Source organism: Octopus sinensis, linkage group LG2 (genome assembly GCF_006345805.1).
Source record: "Octopus sinensis linkage group LG2, ASM634580v1, whole genome shotgun sequence".
In the NCBI taxonomy this organism is placed as follows: Eukaryota; Metazoa; Mollusca; class Cephalopoda; order Octopoda; family Octopodidae; genus Octopus; species Octopus sinensis.
The window spans coordinates 141,397,191-141,425,090 of NC_042998.1; the positions used below are offsets into that span (position 1 = coordinate 141,397,191).

The window sequence follows — 27,900 nt, forward strand, 5'->3', positions numbered from 1 at the left end:
TCTCTCACTCTAACACCTCTAACCACCAAAGCTTTCCCCACTCCATCCATCCACACAAACTGGGGTCTGCCTCTGGTTCTGCTGCCTTCATCACTCTCCTTACCATCCTCTCCATGTGGCCAAACCAACTCAACATTCCTCTATCCATTCTGGTAGATTTTCTCTCATTCCTACTCACCTTTGCATGTCCTCATTCTTCATCCTGTCCATCCGTGTCACACCAACCATAGCCCTCAAACATCTAATCTCAAACACATCTAGTCACCTACTTTCTGCCTCTCTCAGACCCCAAGTCTCTGCATCATAGAACATTGTTGGCACAATCATGCCCTCATACACACCTCTTTTCGCTTTCATACTCAACCTTTTATCTCTCAGCATACCTTTCACAACTCCAAGTGTCTTACTCCCCTCTCTCACTCTATATCCCACTTCATTAGCCAACCCTCCACCATCACATGTGATCCCAAGTACTTAAAACACTCACCTCCTCTAACATCTCATAATTTATACTCACATTCATCCTACCAGCCATTCCATCTCTCGAACATCTCATCATCTTACTCTTAGCTACATTCACTTTCAGTTCCCTCTTCTTACACACTCTTCTAAACTCTACCGCCAGTCTCCTCTGTTTCCCTTCTGAATCCATCACCAGTGCTGTATCATCAGCAAACAACAACTGACTCACCTGCCATTTCTCTCCATTTTCTGCCACCATTTGAGCTTCCCTGCCAAAGATTCTAGCATTCACCTCTCACCACACCATCCATATAGAGATTAAACAGCCACAGAAACATCAGAACCTACCTTCACATCAAACCACTCACTCACTTCTTGCAGAATACTACAAATTAATGACACTGCTTATATGGCAGTGACACTAATTTACAACTTTCACATGAAGTCAAGACAAGGACACACATGCATACAAACACACATATACATACACAATCTATATTGTGTGTTTATGTAAAATATACATATATATATACACATGACTGGCTTCTTTTAGTTTCCATTTACCAAATCCATCCAAAAGGCTTTGGCTAGCTTGGGGTTATATTATAAGACATGACATGCAGTGAGACTGATCTGAAACCATGTGTTTGGGAATTTAACTTCTCAATCACACAACCATGCCTGTGTCGATTTAATAACCAAGCAACAACTAAAAAGCATTCATAGAATTCTGTCTGAAAAACAAAACAAAACAAAACAAAATGAGAGAGAGAGAGAGAGAAAACCACATTCTGCAAGGGATACTCAATGATAATGCAAAGAAGTACTGAAACAAAACAACTGTAATAACAGACGGAGGAAACAAAAGAACTGATACCAATTTTGGTATTTTGGCATATGATGTATTTTTTATTTATTTTTCTTGTTTTTGTTCTGGTCTTTTTTTAAATCTTTTAACTTATTTTTTTTTTCTCTTTTAAACTCGTCTCAATAACAGTTTATTCTATAGTTTTTAGTTTTTTTGTGTTTGTAAATATGAATCTGGTTGCTGTTCCTACTGGAGGTAAAGGGTTTTCATTTTTTTTTGTTTTTGAAAATTTTTTTTAACATTTTTGTTGCAGTTTTTGGTTGTGTGGGTATTTTTTTTTGATAATCTCCTTGTGAGTCAGAGGAAGAAGAAAGGGGGGAGAGAGTGGTTTGGGTTGTTTTTTGTTTGTTTTTGTTTTGTTTTTGGTACCAATGTTACTTACCAGAGTCTGTTTGACAAATCTGCACACTGGCAGTGTTAGCTAATGGGGAACTTTGAGTCTGATGTAACCGTTGAACAGTCTCCTCTAGGCTCCTGCAAGGTGACTTAGTCGGGCCAGATGCCAGGGGGTTACCAGGTCGTTTCAGAGATGGGTGTGAAAGAATAGAATTCAGCTGTGGTTCACTCAGTTTTTGAACGTCGGCCAAGCTTATTAAAGGTACAGCTGTCACATAGCTGCTGTCACCGCTGTTGTTGACCGGATTTCCACTTTTGGCTCTGTCCGATGCCACAGCAGAAGAATTGGTCACTGTAGCAGCAGTGGTGACAAGTGTTGGTGTGAGAGTTGGAGGTGCTCGGGGAGGAGATGCTGCTGCTGCTGTTGATGATGACGATGATGGGGAGAGTGCTGCTGTTGATGAAGCAGCTGCTGTGGAAGGACTTGTTGAAGACACTACTGACGACTGTGAGTAGGAAGAAGATGTCTTTGGGGAAGTCGACAAAGTGCTGTCTTTCGGTCCGTTGCTTGATCCCGGCACTGGAGAGCCATCAGTTGCAGTGATGACCACCACAGACGACTTTGTACTGCAATCGAGAACAACATCGTTACCATCATTCTCCGCAATTACTGGCAGAGGAGTTGAAGACGATGGCGATGATGTAGTGGTACCAGATGCAGCTGAGAGAGGTGTGGATGATGTTGCAGTTGTGGTGGTGGTGGTAGTAAGAGAGTTAGGGTTAGAAGGAAGGGAATTTAGAGAATCACTTTGGACCTTCTCAGTGTCAACAGTGGGAGTTTGTTGGACTGTATCACTAGCAGAGTTAGATGATACAGAAGCTGTGTCCTGTCCTTTGCAAAACATGTAAGTCAACTGTGGGAAGTGGCTTTCTAAGGTACCCAGCTTTATGATCTTATTGCACTTGAGAACAGAAACTGGAAGACTGTAGTACTGAATAAAAGCCTTTTCCTCTTCATCAGTACAGGTCGTGAGAGGAACCTTCAGTACATTCTCTAGAGCAAATAGAAACTCATTCATGCTGCACTGTGGGTAGTACAACTTGCAGACGGCTTCTACCAATGCATAAGAACCACTGCGGTTAGGTGAGTTAATGCATGATATACTTTTGCCACGCAAGAAAATGCTAGATATGTGCTGCACAAGGGCTGAATCCATGGGCTTTGATACTGGCTGTTGAGGTTGTGAATCTCCTTGAACCGATCCTGTCGCTGTTGGAGTTGAAGATAAAGAATACGAAATCTGTTCAGCTGCTGAAGCTTGTTGTGAAGATGATTGCTGTTGTTGGGGTTGCTGTGAAGATGACGGCTGTTGGGAGACCTTATTGGTTGTCGGCACGGGCGACGATGAGGTGAGGTTGATGGGTTGCACACTAGACGCATGCAGCACCATAGAGTTGGCTGAGATACTGTTATGGTTTGAAGATCCGGAACCACTTGCTGCTGCTGCTGATGCTATATTTTGGATGTTAGATGCCAATGTCCGAGAGTGAGATTTGTTGACACTACTACTCACCACCATGTTAGGACTGGGGACAGTAGAGTGGGCTGCTACGGCTTGGCTAGCAGAACTGGCTTCATTGGGCCGTGTCCACAGTCCAGCCACAGCAGTGCTTTGAGTGTCTGGAATGGAGAGCAACTGCTCGTATATACTTGGTGGATGGTGGCCTTGAGGCAATGATGGTGCTGTTGTGACAGGAATGTTGCTGATGGGATGGGGATATGATGCAGATGATACAGGCATACGTACAGATGAGTTGGCTTGAGTGTAGCGGGCTATGTTGGCATAGTTCCCAGGTAAAGAACTAACAACGGCGTTCCATGCCTGGGATTGGTGCTGACTGAGGGCGCTAAGGATTGGTCCACTCGATGCATACATATTGGCCGGATTAGAAATAGATGGCGAGGGTAGCCTTGGTAGTTGGCTCACAAGGATATTTTGACTAGCTTGATGGGCAGATCTCTGGTGGATAACTGACTGACCACCAGTTGCCTGCGATACAATTGAAGGCAAGGATTGGGTAACAACATGTCCTTTTGTTAAAAAGCTTTTCAGTACATGAAGAGGGTTATGTTGCTTTGATGTAGGCAGTTGGCTAGGGTTTGGCAAGCCATGCTGGTTAGGATTGGCCTGCTCAGATTGCAGCCGGCTATTTCCCAGTAGGGAATTGGAAGTACTAAAGTTTGCTCGTTGTTGTTGTTGGAGTGATTGTTGTTCATTACTGCTGGGAACTTTCAAAGGTAGTTGTTGTTTGGCAAAATTTAGGAAGTTTGGGTTCAGTCCACTTGGAATGACTATATTTGGATTAATAAGATTGTTTGTCATGGGTGACCGAGTTGGGTTTCCTCGTGGACTGGGGTTTCTGGGATAGGGGGGCAATGCAGTATTAAATGGATGCATAGCTTGTGTACTTGACAGAGCTGAGGAAACTGAAATGTGGGAAGGGAACGCACTTAAGTGCGGAGGAGGGGGAGAAGAAAAGTTTGAGTTTTTAGTAGGGTTACCACTGAAGTCTATATAGCGAGCATGTGTGAGAGGTTTGTCCTGGGGCAGATCAATTATTAAAGGGTTGTGGTATGTCTTGATAGTATTCAGGCTTACCAGCTTGGTACTTTTGCAAAATGAGAAATTGAAACCAGCTACTTTGCATGTTTCGTTCAGCATGTCACACTCTATTTTCGTTGGAGGCTCACCAGTGATTTGATTATCAGCTAGTAGGCCAGCAGCATAGCGTATCACAGACAAAGGAACATATTTTCCACCATTAGACCGTTCAACGTAGGGTGTGATGGTGTTGTTGATTTGCAGCCAGCCACAGTAGTCCATAAACTGAGGCCGGTCGGACTTGCGTGGCAACGACATATCATGTGCCCTGGTATCCTCTTGCTGGTCTTCAGTAGGAAAAGACTTTTTCACGATGTCGTGGAACTGCTCAAACTCCGCCATATTAACGATTAAATCTTGTGTAGTAAACAGCTGTTTGCCATACTCATAGCTACAGTGAACTGTGTTTATTTCATTCAGAAGTTTGGCCTCATGTTCAGTAATGAAGTAACTTGTCAGAGGATCCCTCTTACCCAGCTCATCTGGGAACGAGTTTGGGTACCGGCTGAACAGTTTCACTTCCACTATGCGTACACTCACAAATTTTTTATCCTCTCGAAATATGAAAGGAATGTTAATACCATCAATAGTGGTCCAACCGAAGACACCCTTAATACTGGAAATATCAATGCGTTTCTCCAGGGCTTCCATGGCTTCTTCAGAGAGTTTGTCAGAAGACTTGGTGCTGGCCAGAGACTGTGTGTGGCTAGCAGCCACAGCAGCAGCTGGGTTGGCATAGCTGCTTGTGTTTGACGGCGACCGGCTAGACAACACATTAGAGGATGATCGTTGATGGTTGACTGGTGCGGCTAACCGACTGTTGGCGTTCTGTGAGGGTTGCTGTAACTGCGTTGATAGCGAACTGACACTTCCACCACTGCTACCACCGCCACTGCTGCTGCTTGCATTATTATTATTATTGTTATTGTTGCTGTTGTTGTTGCTGCTACTGTCTCCACTTGGGGTATTACTGCAGGCTACAACAGCACTGCTGTCACTTTCATCTCTTGGTTCTGCCTTTATCTGAATCGGCATATTCGGGATAGCCTGCAAATAAACAAACAATAAACGTTGCTATAAATGTTATTTAATATATTATCATTAAAATAATATTGAACATAAATTCAGATTCAATAGAATAATCACAGCTGCAATAGGAGCTAGGTTTTAAAAGACTGTTTCAAGTACAAAGACAACAGTGCTATGAAGAAGTAGTTAAGATATTGCAATAAATTACAACAGTTCTACTGATGTCTTAATCCTGATTAAATTAAGACATCCTTGTGGGAACAGAGTATACTGAGCTTTGTGTATGTGCACTTGAGACACAAGAACTGAGTTGACTCATTTTTGACATTGGGGTACTTCCTAGAATTCTCCATCGTTCCTATGATGTAGTACACAAATTTCATTTTTACTGACCAATAGAAAGAGGTTGCTAGAACTGATTTGCATATGATTAACATGTTACATCACCAGCAAAAATTTAATCTGTGCAGGGAGGGTTACTACAGAAAAACGGTTATAAGAAGACAGTAACCAGAGGTAAATAACGAAAGTCCCTTTTGGGAAAGAATTCCTTTAGACTGAGTTTTATTAAGTTTAAATTTCCATGAATTGTTGAAGAATCACAACTGATAGAGACTCAAAGACTCCAAACTGACAGATACAAAGATGATAATGGATAAACTTTCAAAGCTGTTACTCATGAGTGAAGTATGATTTCATAACTTGTAAACCATGCCTTAGCTGCTTGTTTTAGGTGTCTGTGTCATCATAAGCAGATATAAACACCTTCTTGGACTTGCTACCCATGACCACCCTCGAGGATGTTATAACTAGAAAGAGAGAGGGTTGCACGGATAGTTAGCTAGCATTCATTTTCTGCCGAGTAGACTGGAGTAAAGTGAAATGGAGTGTTTTGCTCAAGAACACAATGCAGTGCCTAGTCCAGGAATCAAACACATGACTACAATCACCTTAGCTGGCCACGTGTCTTTGTGTACAGTGAATGACATAATGCCCATGACAAAGATAACTGGGGGCAGTTGGTATGAAAAAAGTTGAGCTAGTGTTTGAAACATTAAATACCCTAACTATTAGGCTGTGTGCCTTTGTATAAAGTGAATGACATAATCTCCATGACCAAAGACTGATCTTCAGAAAATACATAAATGCAGATTGTTAAATAACAACTCAGTTACTCAAGTAATGTAGCAGAACAACAGTGGGGAGGGAAGAAAATTCTCAGGGACATCAGCTGGATAAAATGTTATTAGTAAGGTAAACACTAACAATTTCAATGATTTAAAGTTAAATGCATGTCTTCTCTAGTAATTCTAAAGCAGTGATTCTAAACATTCTGGTTGCTCAGCATGCCTTTTTGTTGAATTATGTTTTACAACTGCCCCATCCCACCCTTTTGCCTTGCAAAAGAAAAATTATTTTAACCCCTTTTTTTAGTGTATTTCCCTAGGGCATCTGGCTGTAAAACAATGCCTCAAATTAAGCTTATATTCTGTTATCTTCTGATGAAAGATAATACAATTCCAATCTCCCATACTTGAGACACCATGTTTTTTATTAAGAACTTTTATTGCTAACAAACTCAGCAGTAATGAATTGTGTGCATATATACACACACAATCAACCTACCATTGTTGTACTTTATTAATTAACCCTTTTGTGACCAAATTTCTAATGAAGTGCACAGGTCTAACTTTCATTTAATCCTGGAAAATAATCAATAATTTAGGAAGAAGGTTAGTAAAATACCTAATTCTTCACTCCTATTAATTTGTATATTAATATTAACCCATTCTTTAAAAATGTATTTCTGCTGAAATACACTACTTTTGATTCAATTAATTTTGAAAGTAATGAAAAATTTAGTAAAATAATTTCACCCTGATTAATCTGATGTTTGGAACATAAATGAAGAGGAAATTTTGATGGGAGGTTTTAATTTAGATTACTTAAAAACAAGAAGTTTGTACCATAACTGGGGACGGTTGATATGAAATGGGTTAAGCTAGTGTTTGAAACTGTGGCTGTGTGGTAAGTAGCTTGCTTACCAGCCACATGGTTCCGGGTTCAGTCCCACTGCATGGTACCTTGGGCAAGTGTCTTCTACTATAGCCTCGGGCTGACCAAAGCAGTTATAATGGCCATGTCCAGCCCAAATATGTTATCTGTTTTGTGTTCAAGTCAGCGAGATCCAGCCTATCATATCTACCTTTCAATATCATTATAAAATATACAATCACATCATTATGAGATATTGCATGATTAATGAAAAAGCATTACACCATGACAGAATAATCTGAATGCTAAAAGGTTGTGTATTAATATCATACATTAAGTTTACTTTATACTTAAACAATAATTTCAGTTCAAAGATACGACTACTTGACACAACTTAAAAGTGAGAGGTGGTCATAACTTTGGTATCTTTCATTCTATCTCTCATTGTATGCTTGGATCAAGTGGATAAAATATCATCAGGTAGACTTAACGTTTGTCATCATTTACTAATGCATCACCCTGCCTCACCATCTGCTATTTTAAAATTTAAATACGTTAATTTAAACATATTTTTGATATATTTAACTTCAGTCAGAAGTTAGATTCAATGACTTTTACACAAAGAATGCTCACATTATAATCCTTTATATTTATTATTATGCACATAATGTTGGGGTGGGGGAGGCTGGCAGAATCATTAGCATGCTGGACAAGATGCTGAGCAGCATTTTTTCCAGCTCTTTATGTTCTAGGTTCAATTCTGCTAAGGTAGACTTTGCCTTTTGGGGTAGATAAAATAAGTACCGGTTGAGTATTGGAGTTGTAACTAACTGGTCTACTCCCCAAAACTTTCAGACCTTGTGCCTATAATAGAGAGGATTATCATGCATAAAATGTATATATGTTTATACACACCCCTACTCATAAGCACATACAGGTGTGTGTATGTATCATCATCATTTTTGGTCTGCTTTCTGTATTTGCAGGTGTTGGACAATTCAATAAGATCCAATGAGTTGGAGAATAATATCTTACTCCAATGCCTCAGTTTTTGTAGTTTCAACAGCTGGATGCTCTCTCTAATACCAACCAGTTTATTTGCTGACAATAAATGTTTTTCATATAACATACAGTTTCTCAAAGTGCAGAAGATTAACACATAACCTAAATACTAGCAAGAAACAACAGAAAAGTAATTCTAATATGGGTAAGTTGTTACAAGATATAAGACTGACAGCTGATTTGAATCACTAGAGTGATGGCCTATTTTGTTAAAAGTTTTGGTTTCAATTACTAAAGTGGCCCAAGAAAAGATACTTCTCCAGTTCCTCTCTGTAAACAGTGTTAGTATCGTTTATTGATGAATTTTACTTAAGCTTAAAGTGTTGGGTGAAAACATGTAGCATAGTGGCTAGGATGTTGCACTAACAAATCCCAAGATTGTGGTTTTGCTCAATAACACAGTGCACTGCATTATTGAGCAAAACACTTCATTTCACAATACTCCAGTCCACTCATCTGTAAATGAATAACCCTACAATGGACTGGGATTGTGTTTGGGAGAAGGTAGTGATTTTGGGCATTGGGTAATAGGCTCTATGGGTCCTAGTGCATGAGACAATAATGTCTGAAAGTTGATGATGATGAAAAAGTGGTGGGCTCACACTGGCTATGCTTATGTTAAACCAACAGCCTGTTTAATCTTGTGGTTTTAAAAACTGAAATAAGATCAAGCATAATATGAGATCTTGTGGTAATAAAGACATGAGGATTAGGGCAGAAAATGGGCAATAATAAAATTGAAGGCAGCTGCATAATTGTCAAATGCCCCTTTCCAAAATAATCTTAGATATAATTTTACATCCACTCATTTACATTCAATCATTTTCTTTTTGTGTGCCATTCTCAGGGGTGATGGAGACCCTGGACCACCATGCCCAAAGGCTTAAGATTCATGATTTTTTAAAGGAAAGATATGGCAGTAGTTTCTTGTTGCCTTCTTCCATGTGGTTTATAGTTTACTCTGCTAGCATCCAGTTCCCACTGAAGCATAGGGCCTATTTAACTGTTTCATATGACACCAGGGTATGACTACACATCAGTGGACCTGTGTGACAGAGGCCAGTCCCAACCCCAACCCTGCATACTTAGGTCATGGGACCATCTATTAAGTTTTGATAAGTACTACAACCTCAGGAGTGGTAATGATACCACATTCCTCCAAATCCCAAAACTCTCAGGCCGCAGCCTCACAAAAATGTAATTTGATGCTTTTTCCCCAGGACAAAACTATGGTCAGATATTTTTTTGTTTTACTTGTTTCAGTCATTACACTGTGGCCATGCTGGGGCACTGCCTTGAAGAATTTTATTTAGTCAAATGAATCAAACCCAGTACTTATTCTAGTGGTCTCTTTTACTGAACTGCTAAGTTACAGAGATATAAATACACCAATACCGGTTGTCAAGAAGTGGTGCAGAGTAAAGACAGAGGCACACATACACGATGGGCTTCTGTCAGTGTGTGTTTACCAAATCTATTTGATAATTATGAACATTTGTAATATGAATTGTGTTTTAACAAATAGTTATTTTTATTTTGCTGCATTTTAAAATTCAATGCTCTTCTAGCATTAAACATAAGAATATTAGGTATTTTGAACTTGACATGCTGACAAAATACAGTTCTAATAAAAGACCATTTGCCAATGGCCATAACATTGCACACACCAGCTCAGTACTTTTTACTTTATACTAACTCCATGGAACAAACAACTTTTTTGAAACTTTCCACTGTTCACAACGTAATAATAATGATAATAACAACAACAACTCACAGCACCCCGTATGACAATGATAAGAAGCTTGAAAAATTGTGAAAGAATGCAAGAGCATTTTCAAGAATAGTCTAAGTTCACAAACATTTCTCTTCAGAATAGAAAATAAAATTTTAAACCCCTGCTCTCACCAACCAACCAACTTGCATTCTTTTAGCTTTTAAAGAGAAAAGAAATGAGAACCACAAACAGAGCAATGTTTTTTCTTTTCTATATTTTTTTTTTGCTGTTGTCGTTGTTCAAGCAGGTGGAAATGATTGTTGATTTCCATTGCTTCTCCGATTCTATGCATTAATAATGATTCTTCACAGAAATAAAATTTACAAAAATCAAAAAAGAAAGAAAGAAAGAAAAAAAATCTGGGTTTCCATTTCTTTTATTTTCATTTAACTTTCAAATATGTTCATAAAATGTAACTCAATTTCTATGTAAGTTAAAATTATCACAAATAATAATAATAATAATAGAAATAATGAGTGAATAATAATTATTGCAATGACAGTAATTTAATGCTGCTGCTATTATTGATAGTATTATTATTAGTATAAAAAACAACAATAATCATATAAATAAAAGAAAAGAAAGTGAAGTTCTCTGAGAATTTTATTAATGGTAACACTATAGCACCATCAACACCATCAAGTAAAGAATTTACATATCTTTTTACAGTTTCTAATATGAATTTTTTTGATTCAAACTTTTAAGAAATTTTTCCTTTTTCTCTACCTGCAAAAAGAGTGAAACTGCGAAACCTAGTGATTAGGGCATTGCACTCATGATCTGTGGATCGTAATCTCAATTCCCAGATCAGGTAGAGCATTGTGTTCTTGAGCAAAATGACACTTCATTTCACACTGCTTCAGTTCACTCAGCCAGAAATGAGTTCCAACGATAGCTGGGAAGTTAACCCTGTGACAGAGCAGTGTCCTGTTCAGTGGAGAGTTATTGATATTTCAGTGAAGGTGCATGGCTTAGTGGTTAGGGTATTCAGCTCACAATTGTAAGGTCATGAGTTCAATTCCTGGTAATGTGTTGTGTCCTTGAGCAAGACACTTAATTTCACATTGATCCAGTCCACTCAACTGGCAAAAGAGAGTAGTACTTGTATTTCAAAATTAGTAATACTTGTATTTCAAAGTGAGTAGTACTTCTATTCCAAACCTGAATGCTAAAGGGTTAACCATTTGGCATTCATATTTCTCTGTCAGCAATAATGCTTATTTATTCACACTGTTTTGAATTAATCATGCATTATCTCATAGCTTCAAGATTTCGATGTGATTGCATATTTTTAGAATGTCAATGTGGGCTAGGTGTGAGAGGCCTGATATAGCCAATTTGAACATAAAACAGGTAGAACATCTAGGCCAGATATGGCCAGTTTAAATGCTGAAAACTAAATTTATAGACATTTCTTTCAAAATTCCTATTTTGTTTTTCACACATTAATTTGTATAGGTTTGCAACAGCCACTCTCTGAAAGAACATGTTAAAATGTAAAATGTTGGAGATAGAAACCTATCTGTTTCTTGCAATAATTACATCTGAAGCAAAATTGATTTCATAGATTCTTAAAATACTAGCGTATCTCCATAAAATCTTATATGGACCTCCAGTTGAGAACATTGGTATAAAAGATGTATGGTTATAGACACACCTAAATTTCAGCAGTGCATATTCAGGAAAAAAAAACTGTTCTAGTGCATTAAAGCTTATGGGAGGCCCAACTTTACATATGTATACCCCTGAGAGTATGCATACCCTGGCTTTTTGAGAACCTCTGTACTAAGTTGACTACATAATCCCAGAGTTATTTTGAGCTAACATGGTTTATGACATTCCTGAAGAAGTTGCTGCTATTGCTGTTGTTGCTCTTGTGCTTTATGTCTAGTCATTACATGTAGAAATTCTACAACAGGACATTGTAACATCTCATTGCTTGAACAGTTTTAAATGCCGCCCCCCACACACAAAAAAAAAAACCCAACAACATTCCACTGAAATCTATCCATTCTACTTTCATTTTAAATTAGAATTTCTGTATATGTGTGGGGAATGAGGGTGAGTGGCAATGAGGCTTTGGCTTAGCAAAATAAATTTAAATTTGGGAAATTATAAACCTTCTTAAAAATAGCAGCTAAATTTACTTCAAATCTTTGTACATGACTGCCTTAACCCTTTCGTTACTGTATTTATTTTAAGATGCTCTGTGTTTCTTTCAATTACTTTAAATATAATAAAGAATTTAGTAAAATAACTTAGTTATCATTAAGCTAGTGTTAGGAACATAAACTGTGACTGAGGTTTGGTGGAAGATTTTAATTCAAAACTTATGAAAGGGTTAAGAAAGAAAGGACACATCAGATCATGTACCTTTTAATACATTAAGCCTGCAGGGATGGGATGGCCAAGGCTGGAACTTTGTAAATCAGAGATAGATATGGTCTAGGGCTAAACAAAAACAACTGCAGCAACAACGCAATCGAAACTAGGTTTTGCCGTATGAACTTATCTTTATTTTTATTCCCATCCTTCTTTTGGGGACATGATAAACAAGGGGGTGGCAACTGATTGGTATTGCTTGCCCTAACTGCTCATAAATGTTGCATTGATAGGTGCATGCATGCACATGTGTGGATGTTGACATTCCATGGCTTTGCCTGTCACCATCTGAGTGCATCAGTAATATGTTGTTTACGTTCCTTGCTGGCATTACAATTGGTTGTTCTGTGCTTTCAAAGACCTGACATGAGCAACAGGTAAGTGTTGGTGATGGGAGGAGCATCCAGCCACAAAATCTTGCCTTAAGTCTCCCATCCAGTCTATGCTAGTCAGGAAAAACACATTTCATGAATTAAATAAAAAATATGTATTAACATGAACAAAATTTACAAGTGTGCTAATTTAATTTGAATCAATGGTTGGAGAATCGAGAGGAAAATTACACACACACAAGTGCACACAAACACATGTATTTAGGCTTGTATCTTTTACTTGTTTCAGTCAGTAGAATGCAGCCATGCTGGGTCACCACCTTGAATTTTTAGTTGAATGAATCGACCCCAGTACTTATTTTTAACAGATATATATGCACACACATATATATATATATACATATGACAGGCTTCTTTCAGTTTCCGTCTACAAAATCCACTCACAAGGCTTAGGTCAGCCCGAGGCTATAGTAGGAGACACTTGCCCAAGGTGTCACACAGTGGGACTGAACCCAGGACCATGTGGTTAGAAACAAACTTCTTATCACACAGCCATGCCTGCACCTATAAATACAATGGGCCTGGCACAGTTTCTGGCACCCATTTTCACGTACAAGGCATTTGTTGAATTGGGGTCATAATAGATGTTTGCCCAGGCTAAAATGCAGTAAGACTGCACCTGAAACCACATGGTTGTGAAGCAAACTCCTTACCTACATACCCATGCCTACACCAGAACACACTGTCCATTTTTATTTCTTCTTTGATCGTTGTAAAGCTGTCTTCTTGTTGCCCCACATCCCTCTCCAATTTTCTTAAAAAAAAACATTCAAAACTAAAGTTGAACTTCTGCCAAGAATAATAAACCTAAAAGATTACATGCAGGTCTTATGCAGGTGTTTTGCAGGTTGCCATTAGCTGCTACATACATGCTGTTGTTCAGTCACAAGTCAGCCTTGATCAAGCTGTTCTACAGGGTTTTCCCTAAAGTCTGGACACAGGAAATTTCATTAACTATATTTTATATATATTTTGTATATATATTTTATATATTATATTTTACCTATATATTTTTTACTCGACAAAAATCACAGATGCAACACTTGATGGAATGCATAAAGAGTGAATGAACTCAAATTGACAGCAGGGTGGAGTTATTGCATCAGGTTCATGTCAATCTTGCAAAGCACATCGACTTTTGCATCATAAATGGTGAAAATCATATTGAAGATGTTTTTTGTTAATATTCCAATTAAATAAATTGTTGAAAATATTTCTTGAAAAAAAAAAAAAGATTTTGCCTGTGTCCAGACTTTAGGAACACCCTGTACAATCAGAGGAGTTCAAGAAGTAGTGATACTCCTACCCTTTTTTTAAAATCTATTTTTCTATCATAGTGTAGCTTGACCCTTTCAACAGCAACCTGTTTATGTCCACCTGTAGAGAAATTTTAAAATTTAGATAAAATCTTGGAATGAAATCTCTTTATTACATTATTGGTTTCAAATTTTGGCACAAGGCCAGCAATTTCGGGGGAAGGGGTAAGTTGATTATATTAACCCCAGTAATCAACTGATACTAATTTTATTGACCCTGAAAGAATGAAAGGCAAAGATGGAATTTGAACATAATGCCGCTACGCATTTTGCCCATGCGTACTAACAATTCTGCCAGTTTGCTGTCTTTATTACATTATTACCATCATTTTAATGTTCACTTTTCCTTGCTTGTATGAGTCAGATAGAATTTGTTGAAACAGATTTTCTATAGAAGACTGAAAATGGGACAGACATACCACCTGTAATGGAAGTAATGGTCATAAAAACTATCTTGTGATGTCAAGACAAGAAGACACTCACACATATATGAAAGGCTTCTATCAGTTTTTGCCACCCAAATCTATTTGTAGGCTTAGAGGTCAGCCTGGGGCTAGAGTAAAAGAAATCCATGCAGTAGGATTGAACCCAAAACCACTTGGCTAGGAAGCAAGCTTCTTAGCCACTGTCAGTAGGTGTCCTTTATTATAGCCAAAGGCTGATTAAGACCTTGTGAGTGAAAGTGTAAACATAGACTGAAGAAGCCCATCATGTGTGTGTGTGTGTGAGTTCATATTTCCTTTTGTCTTCACATGTGTGTACACTCTGTAAGAAAAAGTTTCACTGCTCATAGGGACTGTAATGTTTGCTTAGAACAGTGCTCTGCAACTGGCATGCCATGGCACACTGGTGTGTTACAAGACAATGCTAGGTGTGTTGCAGTATAACCCGAATATAATGTTATTCGCTATACTTTTAGTTATATTTTTAGTTCAGGTTTGCTGCCGTATTTTGAAAAGAATATAAATGTACCACAACTGAAAAATGGTTGCGGAGCACTGACTTATAGTCTACAGTGGCAGAATGTATATGCTTCTTGCAACATATTGCATGCTGTTTTTTTTTTTTATCATAATAGAGCTAATAGAAACAGGTGAGGTTTGGATTCAGGAATGATATCTGGCCATAAAAAACTCCTACTCCAACTTGTAGCCTCATCTGACCCACGCAGGCATGAAAGAGTTAATATTAACCCTTTTGTTACTATATTTCAGCTGAACTAAAACTGCCTTTGTTTAAATCAACTTTGGAAATAACAAGGAATTTCATGAAATAATTTTCCTTTTCTTAAACTGATGTTTGCAACAGAAATTTACATAAAATTTTGTTAGAAAGTCTTTTTAATTTAGATATCTTTAAAACAGAAAGTTTGTATTATACAAGTAAGGGTGGTCTCAGGCGGGTTGGCATCAAGAGATTTAAAAGATGATAATTTATATGTGTATATGAGTGAGTGTGTGTGTGTGTGTGTGTGTGTGTGTGTGTGTGTGTGTGTGTGTGCACACACAAGCATGCACATATATGCTAAGTATTAACAAGACTTACAGAATCTAAAAATCAACAAGGCACCAACCATATTTGCATTGCTCTTTATTCATAAGAACTCTAGAAGAATTAATTGACCTTCAGAAGAAGCACAACAATAAAAGTACATCTCTCTTCATAATACATTGCCACACACAAAAAAACCCTCATTTATTTACAAATTATTTTTAATGGTGGCACTGAAAGTAGATAAAACTCTAAATAATAGCATGAAAATATTGGGTAAAAAAAAACAAAAAAAAACTATTGGATTGGAAAAGAAACAAAGGCTGTCAATGCAACCGAAAGCCACAATTTCTGGGAACATGACAAACATACTAACCATTTCACAAAAATAACCCTTTGAATTTTCCCCCGTTCATTTTAGAAGCTTTACTCTTAACAGTGAGAATTCCAAAATGGTTTGCTACTGACTACCACCACTGAGTTCCAATACAACTAAATATGTGTAAATCATCACTGTTTTAATGTCCGCTTCTCCATGCTTGATACAAATGCTCTATGGCCGGAGGCCATTCCTGACCCCAACACACACCTGTTTCTAAGCAAAATAATATTTTCCTTATGACCAGACATATTTCCTCTCAATTATCAAGTAACATCAAGGTAAGAGGCAGTAATACACACACACACACAGATATATGATGCGCATCTTCCAGTTTCCTCCTACCAAATCTACCTACTTTGGTTAACCTGGGGTTATAGTAGAAGATACTAAGTCTAATGTGTGAAGCAGTGGGATTGAACCAGAAACTATGTGGGCAGAAAGCAAAATTCTTACCAGAAAACCATGCCTGCACTTAAAAACAATGTTAATTAAAAAAATAATAATTAAAGATACAAAGAAATGAGATAGGGAAGTGGTTGATTATATTAAAATATTCTGTGGCATTCAAAATTTATAAAACCATTGGCATGGTTTCAAAGTTAGTCTTAGACTTAATGTCAGCTCTTCTGTAGAGACAGGAATCTTGATGTAATTGTGTATGTGTGCATCTACACAAATGTTTTGGTAAAAACATGCAGATATGTACAACTGTCCAGATATGGCAGTGTGGCTAAGAAGTTTGCACTGCAATCTTATGGTTTCAAGCTCAAGTCCATTGCATGGCACCTTGGGTTACAGAAAAGGTTATAACCTTTACTGATTAAAAATAATACTTTTACTTGCTTCAGTCTGGGGCACCGATATATATATATATCTATCTATATATATATATATGGAGAGAGAGAGAGAGGCAATTATGTAGATAACAAATTAAATGTAACAGTTTGGGTTTGATATATAATATATAATATATATATATATATATATATATATATATATATATATATATATATATATACAGGGGTTAGACAAAATGGAAACACCTTAAAATTTCAAACAAATTAATTTTAATATGGGGTAGGTCCACCTTTGGCAGTAATTACAGCTTGAATTCTACAAGTTTGAATTGTTTCCAAAGAAATTTTTGTCCGTTCTTCAGCTAAAACAGTCTCCAGTTCTTGTAGTGATGATGGTGGAGAATATCGACTCCTTACTTGTTTTTCTAAAATGCACCGTAAATGTTCTGGGGATCGTGGAGGCCAGATAAGATGTTCAACTTCACCAGAATGTTCCTCATGCCATTCAATAACAAATTTAGCTCTGTGAATTGGTGCATTATCATCCTGAAAGATTGCATTTCCCTCTGGAAACAGTTCCGCAACCATAGGATGAATTTGATCAGATAAAATGCTTGAATAGTCTTGACTGTTAATTCTGCCATGAAGGGAAACCATTGGGCTGGCAGATTTCCAAGATATAACCCACCCCCCGATCATCACAGACCCTCCTCCATGATTTACAGTTGGAAAAAGGCAGTCTGGGTCAAATGCTTCTTTTGGCTGTCTCCACACGTATACTCAGCCAGTGGTTGGAAATAAGGTAAATGATGACTCGTCTGAGAATATAACATTCTTCCACTGCTCTAGGGACCAATTCTGTAGGTTTTTACTCCACTGTAAATGTTTTGCAATGTTTGTTTTTTTATTGCAGCCCTCCCGTGAAATCCGGCTTTGTGCAGCTCCTGGCGAACAGATTTTGTGGAAACTGGGTTCTCAAGGTGGTCATTAAGCTCTGCAGAAATTTTGGGACCTATACTTTTGTGATCCTTTCTAACAATTCACTTACGAGTCTGATGGTCCCTATCTGAAAGTTTTGGTTTTTGTCCAGAGTTTTGTTTCGATGAGGTTTTCCCCTCTCTTTCCAAGGCTCTCAAGAGAGTACTTCTTGATACACCAAACATTTTGGCTGTTTTCATTATGCTAGCGCCTGCCATATGAGCACCAACAATTTGACCTCTTTGAAAGTCCAATAGATCTGTCATTTTTATGAATTTAAATTACCTTTTTCTGATGATATCTAAAAAGAAATAGCAATTTTAGCAAAACATATTAAGCAACACTAAAAATAAATAAAAACAAAGACAAAAATAAACAAGCTTCTGACAGTTTTATAGATATTTCAAAATTATGATGCTATGATGCTAGGTGTTTCCATTGTTTTGTCCAACCCCTGTATGTATACATGCAAAAAGAAAGAAAGCAAAGATTGAAGATTTTCAGACGGATATGTAAGCATAAATATATAGATATTTATATATTAATAGATGAAACAGAGTACAAACGGAAGCTTGATTTATTCAATGTCTATTTGCTTCCACTATTGGTTGCATATTTTGGTGAACTACATCAACAATATTATGATGGACAGTTATTGGACTTGTAACACTTTTCCTCCTCCCTATTAATTTTCTCTGTTGTTTGTACTATGTGTATGTTTCATCTATTAATATATAAATATCTATATATTTATATTTATATATTTGTCTGAAAATCTTTGGTTTTGCTTTCTTTCTGTTTTTTATACTTCTTTTATTTTTCAAAATTACGACAAACAAAGTTTTTTTTTAAATCTAAAATATACCCTCCTTCATTTTCTACAATGTTCTTCCATCTATCTGGTATTCTTGCAAGGCACCTCTTCCAAAATCCACTTGTCTGTGACGAAAAAATACTCCTCTGGTACTGTTCTGGCCTTGTGTACAGAATTCACATGTTTTCCGTTCAAATGATTTTGAACACTGGAATAAATGATAATCAGATGGGGTACAATGTCTGGCGAATATGGTGGGTGGGGAATGGTTTCCCATTCAAACTGCTCTAGCCTTTGGAATGCTGTATGTGGCCAAGCATTATCCTGATGGAAGAACACCTTTCAACTTGAAACCAAAGATGGTCGTTTTTCTTCTAAGCACTGACTTATGCTGCTCAAGTTGCTTGTAGTAGATTTCCTTTATCATTTGGTTTGGGTTTAAAAGTTGAAAGTGGATTAAACCTTTCATATTCCACCAAAGAGATAACAACATCTTATGTGTGTGAAGACCTTCTTCAGCCTGGGGTGCCAGTGTTCCTTTTTTCCCTACCCACTGTCTTCAGTCCCAAATGGTTCATTTGTGAGACATGATAGCAAAGAAGAGTACGCATTGACCCAGTTGGCTGACTTCTCTGATGTCACGTAGGTATCGGTGAATTGTTGAATGACCAAATCCAAGCTTCTCTGCCAATTCCTCAACAGTTATGATGGGATTTTGTTCCACCAGGGTTTGTAGGACATCCTTGTTGAGCTCTATAGATCTTCCAGGATGAGGCTCGTCTTCTAGGCTGTAGTTTTTGGCTTGGAATTTCTGGAACCACCATTGACACTAGCTTATGCTTATTGTCCAATCCCCATATACTGCATTAATATTCCTAACACTTTCTGTTGTGCTGTTGTCTTTACTGAACTCGTAACGCAAAATATGCTGACTATGCTCCTTTGTAACTTCCATTATAGCTTTGAAAAATAAGTGTTAAAATCAAACTGCACTCTTCAAAACTTGCACCAAGAATAAAACCAAAGTAAAATTACTACCTCCTTTTATAGTAAATTGATGCAGGTAGTTTATCTCGTTTCCTCTGACATTTAGGTCATGCAATTGAAAAATATCACATTATTTATGGGATGACCCAATATAATTTGTGTATCAAACCCAAGCTGTTATATTTTAATTTAATAATTGCCTCCATATCTGCTCATCTAGATTTCTCTTATAGCTGCTCTTTACCCCACAAAATCGGTCCCTTGTTTGAATCATTTGAGCACTAATAAGTGTTTTCTATACTGAGAATCTCTGGATCTCATGCATTGATTATATACACACACACATATACTCATGTTATGAGTTGTACTTATCCTGTTTGAACTACCAAACCTACATATATATATGTGTGTGTGCATGCACATCTATCTGTCTGTCTGTCTCTCCCCCTGTGTCAGAAATGGTGACATTAGTGCCTTCATAAACACATAAACTAACATCATGCTCAGAAGTAATATGTGCTAAGACCAGTGGAATAAAGGAATTTTTAGGCCTTTCAACTGTACACACTGGTGCAGGCCAGGGTAAGAGTTTTGAAGAAGAATGGCTGTTGCAGATGCATTCAAGGTTTTCCTCTCTAGCTCACCACATCAGATGTTTATCCGAGGGAAAGGCTGCTGACTTAGACTAATTAAGCTTGGCCATTGATGGTATTGCTGCCAGAACACAAAGGGGCAGAACACATCACAAGGCATCTTGCCCAATTACCCCACCCCGCTGCTGCTGCTTAACATCCCTCGTTTAGCATCTGCTCTCCATGATGGCATGGGTTGGATGGTTTTGGCCAGCTGAGAGCTGTTCAAATTCCAATTGTCTGTTGTATGGTTTCTATGACTGGATATCATTCCTAATGCCAACCACTTAACAAAGTGTGCTGGGTGATTTTTATGTGTCACTGGTTTATGCAGCACCAGCATGGGTGCTTTTTATGTGGCACCGACACCTGAAAGGATAAGCCTGTATGTGTAGAAGACAGTGATTTTACTTAGCATGATGTATGTGTCTTATCAAGTGCAGCAAGTTGCCACATCTCCTGGTCTCTTGTCATTTTCTCAGTAAGGCCCAACAACTGAAGATCCTTTCTCACCATTTTGTTCCTAAGTGTACCTTGTCCATAGGTACACTCCACAATAAGAGCACAGCACTTCTTTATGCAGCTGCCATCCATACACATAACATGACCAAACCAGTGCAGTCTTCTCTCTTGTGCACAACATCTGATACTGCTTACACCCAGTTTTCCTCTTAAATCATTCACACTCTGTCATGTGTGCACACTGACATTACCCATCCAGCAGAGCATGCTAGCTTCATTTCTTTCAAGCCTTTGCAAGTCTTCTGTAGTCAAAGCCCATATTTCACTATAATGTAACATAGCTGTACATACACAAGCATCATACATTCTGCCTTTCACTCTGAAGGAGAGGCCCTTAGTTACCAAGAAAGGTAAAAGCTCTCTAAACTTTGCCCGGCCTGTTCTTACTGTAGCAACTAAACTTTCAGAACTTCCTCCTCTACTGCTAACTTGGTCTCCCAGGTAACAGAAGCTATCTACTACTTCTATTGATCTCCTGAAGTATATGAGGGAATCTGTTGTCCGTGCATTTTTAGTACTTATTGTACCAGCACATTTACCACATACAAAGGCTATATTTTCCAACTCTGCTAATCCACTGCCTAGGCTTGGTACATTTTTCATTGACCTTGTAATGATGAAAGAAAGTTGACCTCAATAGGGTGTGAACTCAAAGCACAGAGAGTCACAACAAGTGCTAGAAGGCATTCTATCTGATATTCTAAAGGCTAACTACCTCCTTTCAGTTCACTTAATTAAATTTTTCTGTCATTATCAAACAGTATTGCAGAGACTGCAAGTTAACCAACTCTGCTGTGCTTGGGCTGTTCCAGAAGCAAGTACTAAGATCCCAGGTACACTTACCACTTCTCCATTCATGGAAATGTCATAAAGGAATGGTAAGTATCCATGGAGCCACAATGGATGCAAGATATTGGTTAAGTATAATTGTATATAGCTGTAAATACAAAATATGAGGAGATGCAACTCCTTATTGTTTTAAAACAAGTGTTGGATATCTGAAAGTGTGTGTTATCAACTTGCAAAGAAAGCTCTCTGCAAATCTTTCCATAGGCAAAAATCTATAATGGGCTAACATGAAAACTAGTATAAGTAAACTTTAGTACACAGTGATCACTCCTCTGTCATAATGGCTGATAAAAAGATAATATAGACAAATATGAAGTGCATCCTTTCGCATGATTTTATCCCTTGAGATTCTGAAAGCAATTCTCATTCCATTTGACCTTTTGCAACAAGACATGAAATGAGATGTACAAATGGTTATGCATGTGCAGAGTTTAAAAAAAAATTATGTACAATGGTCCATACAAACATTTTATCACCATTATTTTTATCTTTTCCCTGTTCTACTCTGATCACCTCCATCCTCTTTTCTAAAATATGTGTAACTGTATGGTTTCTATACAGTGAGAAACCTGTTCTGCTCTGGCTAGCCCCTTCCCTCATTTCCATACTTAAAGCTGCCTTTCTTGAAGTTTGTAATGTTACAAGCTGCATGTTGGTATGGGGAAAAAGGCACTCATATATGCTGTGAAGTGGTTGGAGTTATGAAGGGCATCTAGCCTGCCAACCCATGCCAGTATGGAAGAGGAGAACATTAAATGATATTTTCTTTTAAACTTTTGAATAAGTGACATGTATATGTGTGTGTGTGTGTGTGTGTATATATATATAAAGACCCCCTTCAGTCATGAATGACCATGGGATGACACCTAGAAAGTTCCCCTCCAAAGCACAAGTCTAGGTAAGGTTGTTTATGGAAGACCAGCAGTCACCCATGCATACCAACCTCCCCTCTCCACACCACCAATGTTATCCAAGAGAAAGGCAAAGGCTGATACAGTTTGGCACCAGTGATGTCACAACTCATTTCTACAGCTAAGTGAGCTGGAGCAATGTGAAATGAAATGTTTTGCTCAAGCACACAACACACAACCTCATGATTGTGAGCCCTAACCACTGAGCCATCCATACATCCATAAATAATTAACCAATGAACTATATTTAACTCAAGGGACTAAAGTTCCAGACTAATATATGTATTGAACTTACTAAACAGTTTGCTCAGTGCATTAGCATCAGACTTTAGGCACTTGAGTCACTGAAGCTTCTTGGTTAATAAAAATGTAAAAAAAAACTGTCACACACACACAAATATATTTAACTAAAGCAAGCATAGAAAATATTGATGTAGAATGAACAAATAATACGCATACACACCATTTATTTACAAACCTGGTTTAAATTTCTTTTCTCACTCCTTTTTTTTATTATTATTATTATTATTATTATTATGAAGGCGGCAAACTGGCAGAACAGTCAGCACACCAGGCGTAATGCTTTGCAGTATTTCACCCCTCGCTATGTTTTGAGTTCAAATTCTGCCAAGGTCGATTTTGCCTTTCATTCTTTCAGGGTTGATAAATTTTAAGTACCAGTGAAACACTGGGGTTGATGTAATTGACTATTTCCCTCCCTCAAATTTCAGGCCTTGTGCCTATAGTAAAAAGGATTAATATTGTTGGGTTAATACCAGTTACTTGCTGTTGGTAGTACACAGGTCATAAAAAAAAAATACATATTACCTTAATCATTGGACAAGCATATATTTTATTCAACATTCCTTTGTACAACTCTGTTCAATTAATTCCAGCTTGACCAAGCTTTATACATGCTAGAAAATTTACTGTTGGCTGTTCTTATGTATCAGAACTACTGTTTTGATAGGACTGCGAAGGATGAATTTGGTAGTTGTAGCTGATGATGTGCAAAAACACAGAAATGCATGCGTCCCACAATCTCATGACATCATTCATAGCCCGATATGTTTTTACACATTATCTATGAGGAGAAAATTCTCCCGAGACTATTTTCATAGTGAAAAGTCTTTCCACATTCAAGTGTACACAAACATGTTAAATATCATTGTACATGAATATAAAAAATTATGACTAAAATAATTAAGGCTCCTCACTCTAAAAACAACAACAGCCAATTAAAATTAAGAAATATTTATATAAGTAATGTCTACTTCATCTTGTTTGATGACCTTAATCACCTCATACATAAGCAGAACTATAGTATAGAAGTATGTAATAAAATATTTTCATAGGCAATGACATGAGAGGCAACCAATCTTGTATATAATGTAATTCTATCTGAACTGAAACAAAAACACTACTGTATAATGTTTTGGTTTGCATCTATTTTTTATATTTCAGATTAGCAGTTTTGGGACTGATTTTTTTAAACCTCTTGATACCAACCTGTACAAGACAGTTTCTGGTTCTATGATACAAACTTTCTGTTTCAGAGTGATTTAAATTAAAACCCTCCCTCCAAATTTCATGTGAATTTATGTTCCAAATACCACCTTAGTAATAACAACAGTTATTTTACTAAATTTTTCAATATTTTCAAAATTAATTGAAACAAAGACAGTGTGTATCAACAGAAATATGGTAACAAAAGGGTTAAAGTGATCTAATTTAAAACCCTCCATCTGAATTTCATGTGAATTTATGTTCCAAATACCAGCTTAATAATAACAACAGTTGTTTTATTAAATTCTTCAGTGTTTTTGAAAATAATTGAAACAAAGGCAGTGTACATCAATATGGTAACAAAAGGGTTAATGACTTCTCTCATTAGAAAATTGCAAACAAACAACACTGTTTGAATGAATGGCAACCTTGATTTATAAACAGCACATACATACCAAGACATACATATACACACATGTATCATGGGCCTCTTCCAGTTTCTGTGTATCAACTTTTCAACTTCACTCACATGGTATTGATTGACCCATGGCTATTGTAGAAGACATCAGTGGGAATAAACCCAGAATCATGTGGTTCCAATGCAAACTTTGTAACCATGAAACTATGCCTGTGCCTAAAACACATGCATTGTCATAATTTTACAGGAACTCATGCAAATGTGTGTATGTATATGTATATACCATTACCATTTAACATCAGTTTTCCATGCTAGAATGGGTTGGTTGATATGTATGTGTGTGTCCCCATATGTTAAAGCAGAGGTTCACAGTTTATGATACTAGAATACTGACTGAAAGGGTAAGTGTTCAAATGACATTATAGGTACCACTATTGTGGCTGTGAGAGCAAGATATGAATTAGTAAATATGACACTTCAGAGCTTTTCAAGTCCCTCATTCCTGCTTCATATTTGACAGAGATGTCAGTCAAAAACCATTAAAAATTTGTGCCAATAATAAATGCAGATCAAACTGTACATCCAATTTACAATACACACACACACACACACACATTCTTTTAAGCATATCAGCCCAAAGGCTAAGAAAATAAAAAAGAGGTCAAGTATAATCAAATATAAGTATCTACAGGAAATATAAAGAATTCTCATTCCAAGCTAAAAATATATTTATAGATATATTTTAAGAAAGAAAAAAACCCCACCAAAAACAAAACAAAGAACCCAATTTCCTTTTCCTCTCCTCATTGATGTCACAGTCAGTCTTGCCTTTATTTTTATGCACCAAGAAGCCATATTTTGTGCAGGAGATGCTGTCTACTTGGTTTACTAACCTTAATTTTTACAGTTTGATATATAATCTTTAAGTTAGGGGATCTACAGAGGCATAGATATTTACTATTGCTGCTGCTGTTGCTAGCAATAGTAGCTGCACTGCTTCCACCACCATTTAGAGACTGTCTTCTATATTAGCATGGGTTGGGTGGTCTGACAGAATGCGAAAAACCAGAGGCCTGCATTGAGCTCCAGTATCAGTTTTGACAATTTCTATGGCTAGATGTCCTTGCTGATGCCAACCACTTTATACAGAGCATATTGGGTGCTTTGTTGTTGTTGTTGTTATGGCACTGGCACTAGTGAGGTTGTCAACTCATAAATTTTTAATATTTATGAAGTCTAAATATGGATTCCCAGTCTCATTTGTAATGCAACAATTTTTCATTTTTTTTTTTTTACGGTGGAATTGTTTGACACAAATTAGTTGCGATAAATATTGTGATGATTAGTTTAGTTTCATCAGATATACACCTTTCCCTGCATCCATTCAACTATATAAACAGAAATGTTGGACTACATATTACTCCAACTCAGTTGAGGGTACTCTCCCTTTTCTGTTGTCTTGGTGACCTCACTAGTACCTGTGTCGCAAAAACATCCACTACATCAGTGTTTCCCAACCTATTTTCCCCTAGTTCCAACTATAACTTTCCAGGAAAATGTATGTCCCACTGGTGGTTGGAAAAAAACAACTTCATTTCTAATATATTTTATCACAATTATTTATACAAAAGTATCTACTGGTAACTCTATTAAGTACTGAGTACAACAAAAAAGTACATTATTGACTAAGAAAAGAAAAAAGCAAATAACTTTAAAAAGAATCATGAGCTTGGTGACTACAGCACCACACCCCACCACAATTTTCCAGGGCCCCACTGGTGGAGCATATGCTCCATGTTGAGAATCACTGAACTACATGCTGTAAAGTGGTTGACATCATAAAAGGCATCCAGCTGTAGAAATGATGCCAAAGCAGACAGTGGAGCATGATGCAGCCCTGCATTTTGTCAGATCCCATCAAACCATCCAGCCTGTGCTAGCAAGGAAAAATGGATGGTTAAATGATGATGATGAAGGTTTGAAAAAAATTTGTTTTTCTTATAAGTTCAGGCATAGCTGTGCGGGTCCCTTTACAATCACGTGGTTTCAGATTCAGTCTTGCCGTGTAGCACCTAGGCCAAGTGTCTATTACTAATGCATAGTAAATTATATAACATTATGCAAATCTGCATTATTACATAGCCACTCACTACAGTGTATATTTACATAATGTTATGTAACATGTTATGTAACACACTTTACTTTGGTAATAAATAACCATGCTAATGAAACATGTGTAGTGGTGTTTTGAGCTATCCATTCTATTTTTTTGTTTGTTTACTAAACAATACACTGAGTAATATGTACCAATTTTATACTATTGATACATACATAGATTTACAAGATACTCAGACCAGTAAACAACTGCTTAACTTTTGTAAGGACTGCCGTACTGACCAGTTGAAGGATCTGAAACTTTTTTCTGGACTAATCTGTTAGCCAAAAGATACATGGTAGGTGCTTCCAAGTTAATTTGCCAAGATTTATTTGATCCCCATTGTATTATTTTAGCAATAAGAGATAGATGGTTTATAAGCCATTAAGCCCACCAAGTGAATGAAAGCTTTTATCTTCTATAATGCAGTTAGAGCCTATCAACAGCTGGAAACCCATTAGTCTCAATGATAACCAAGGCAAAATTTGAGCTTTTACAGAGAGTTAATGAAACAGAATTACAGTGCCTCCTGCTGATGCTATGACCATTGAGAAAGGTGATAATTATTTACAGCAAGGTGGATTATATGTGAATTTTAGTGTGGTTTGCCAAGGACATAAAGCTGTATCAGATAGAGGATATAATAAACTAGTAATCCTTTGGCTAGCAGCCATTCATTAATCCTTCTGCAGGTAGAATGTTGGTTGCCAGTGGTACTTAGCAAAGCAATGACTTGGTTGTTTTTGCCATTGGTCAATGCCACGTATTCTCCTATTGGCCGAGCATTAATATCAAAAACTAACATGTTGAAGCATGGAGAGGTTAAAAGAGATTTTGGTACAGTCATTTTGACACTGCCTTTTCCGAGTTACTGGCTTATTTGATGTTTTCATATTTTATCCCTGACCATGTCTTTCTATCCCTTCTCACCCTCTTTCTGGTTACATATATGTAAATGCTTCTATTTATGTGTAAGACCCCAAACCCTGCAGCAGAAGTGTTAAGACTGATCCTTTTAGTGGTATAAAGCACTTGTGGCAGTGTCACATAAAAGTGCCAGTGCGATGCCAGGTAAAAGTGCCTCTGCAGTGTCACGTAAAAGTGCCTGTGCAGTACCATGTACAAGCACCCAGCACCCGCTGTAAAGTAGTTGGCATTAGGAAGGGCATCCAGCCACAG

General features: G+C 37.3%; 1 protein-coding gene across 4 annotated transcripts in view; it reads right to left on the minus strand.

Annotated features, from left to right (window-relative positions):
- Positions 1-1,409: 1,409 nt before the first annotated feature.
- LOC115224044 (mucin-5AC) overlaps positions 1,410-27,900 on the minus strand; it is a 426,655-nt gene continuing 400,164 nt past the window's right edge. For all 4 annotated transcript variants that reach the window (XM_036499918.1, XM_036499910.1, XM_029794846.2 and 1 more), the window contains one exon: positions 1,410-5,376. In XM_036499918.1, coding sequence (XP_036355811.1) covers positions 1,705-5,364 — 3,660 coding nt within the window. In that variant the 5' untranslated portion in view covers positions 5,365-5,376 and the 3' untranslated portion in view covers positions 1,410-1,704. The remainder of the gene's footprint in view (positions 5,377-27,900) is intronic.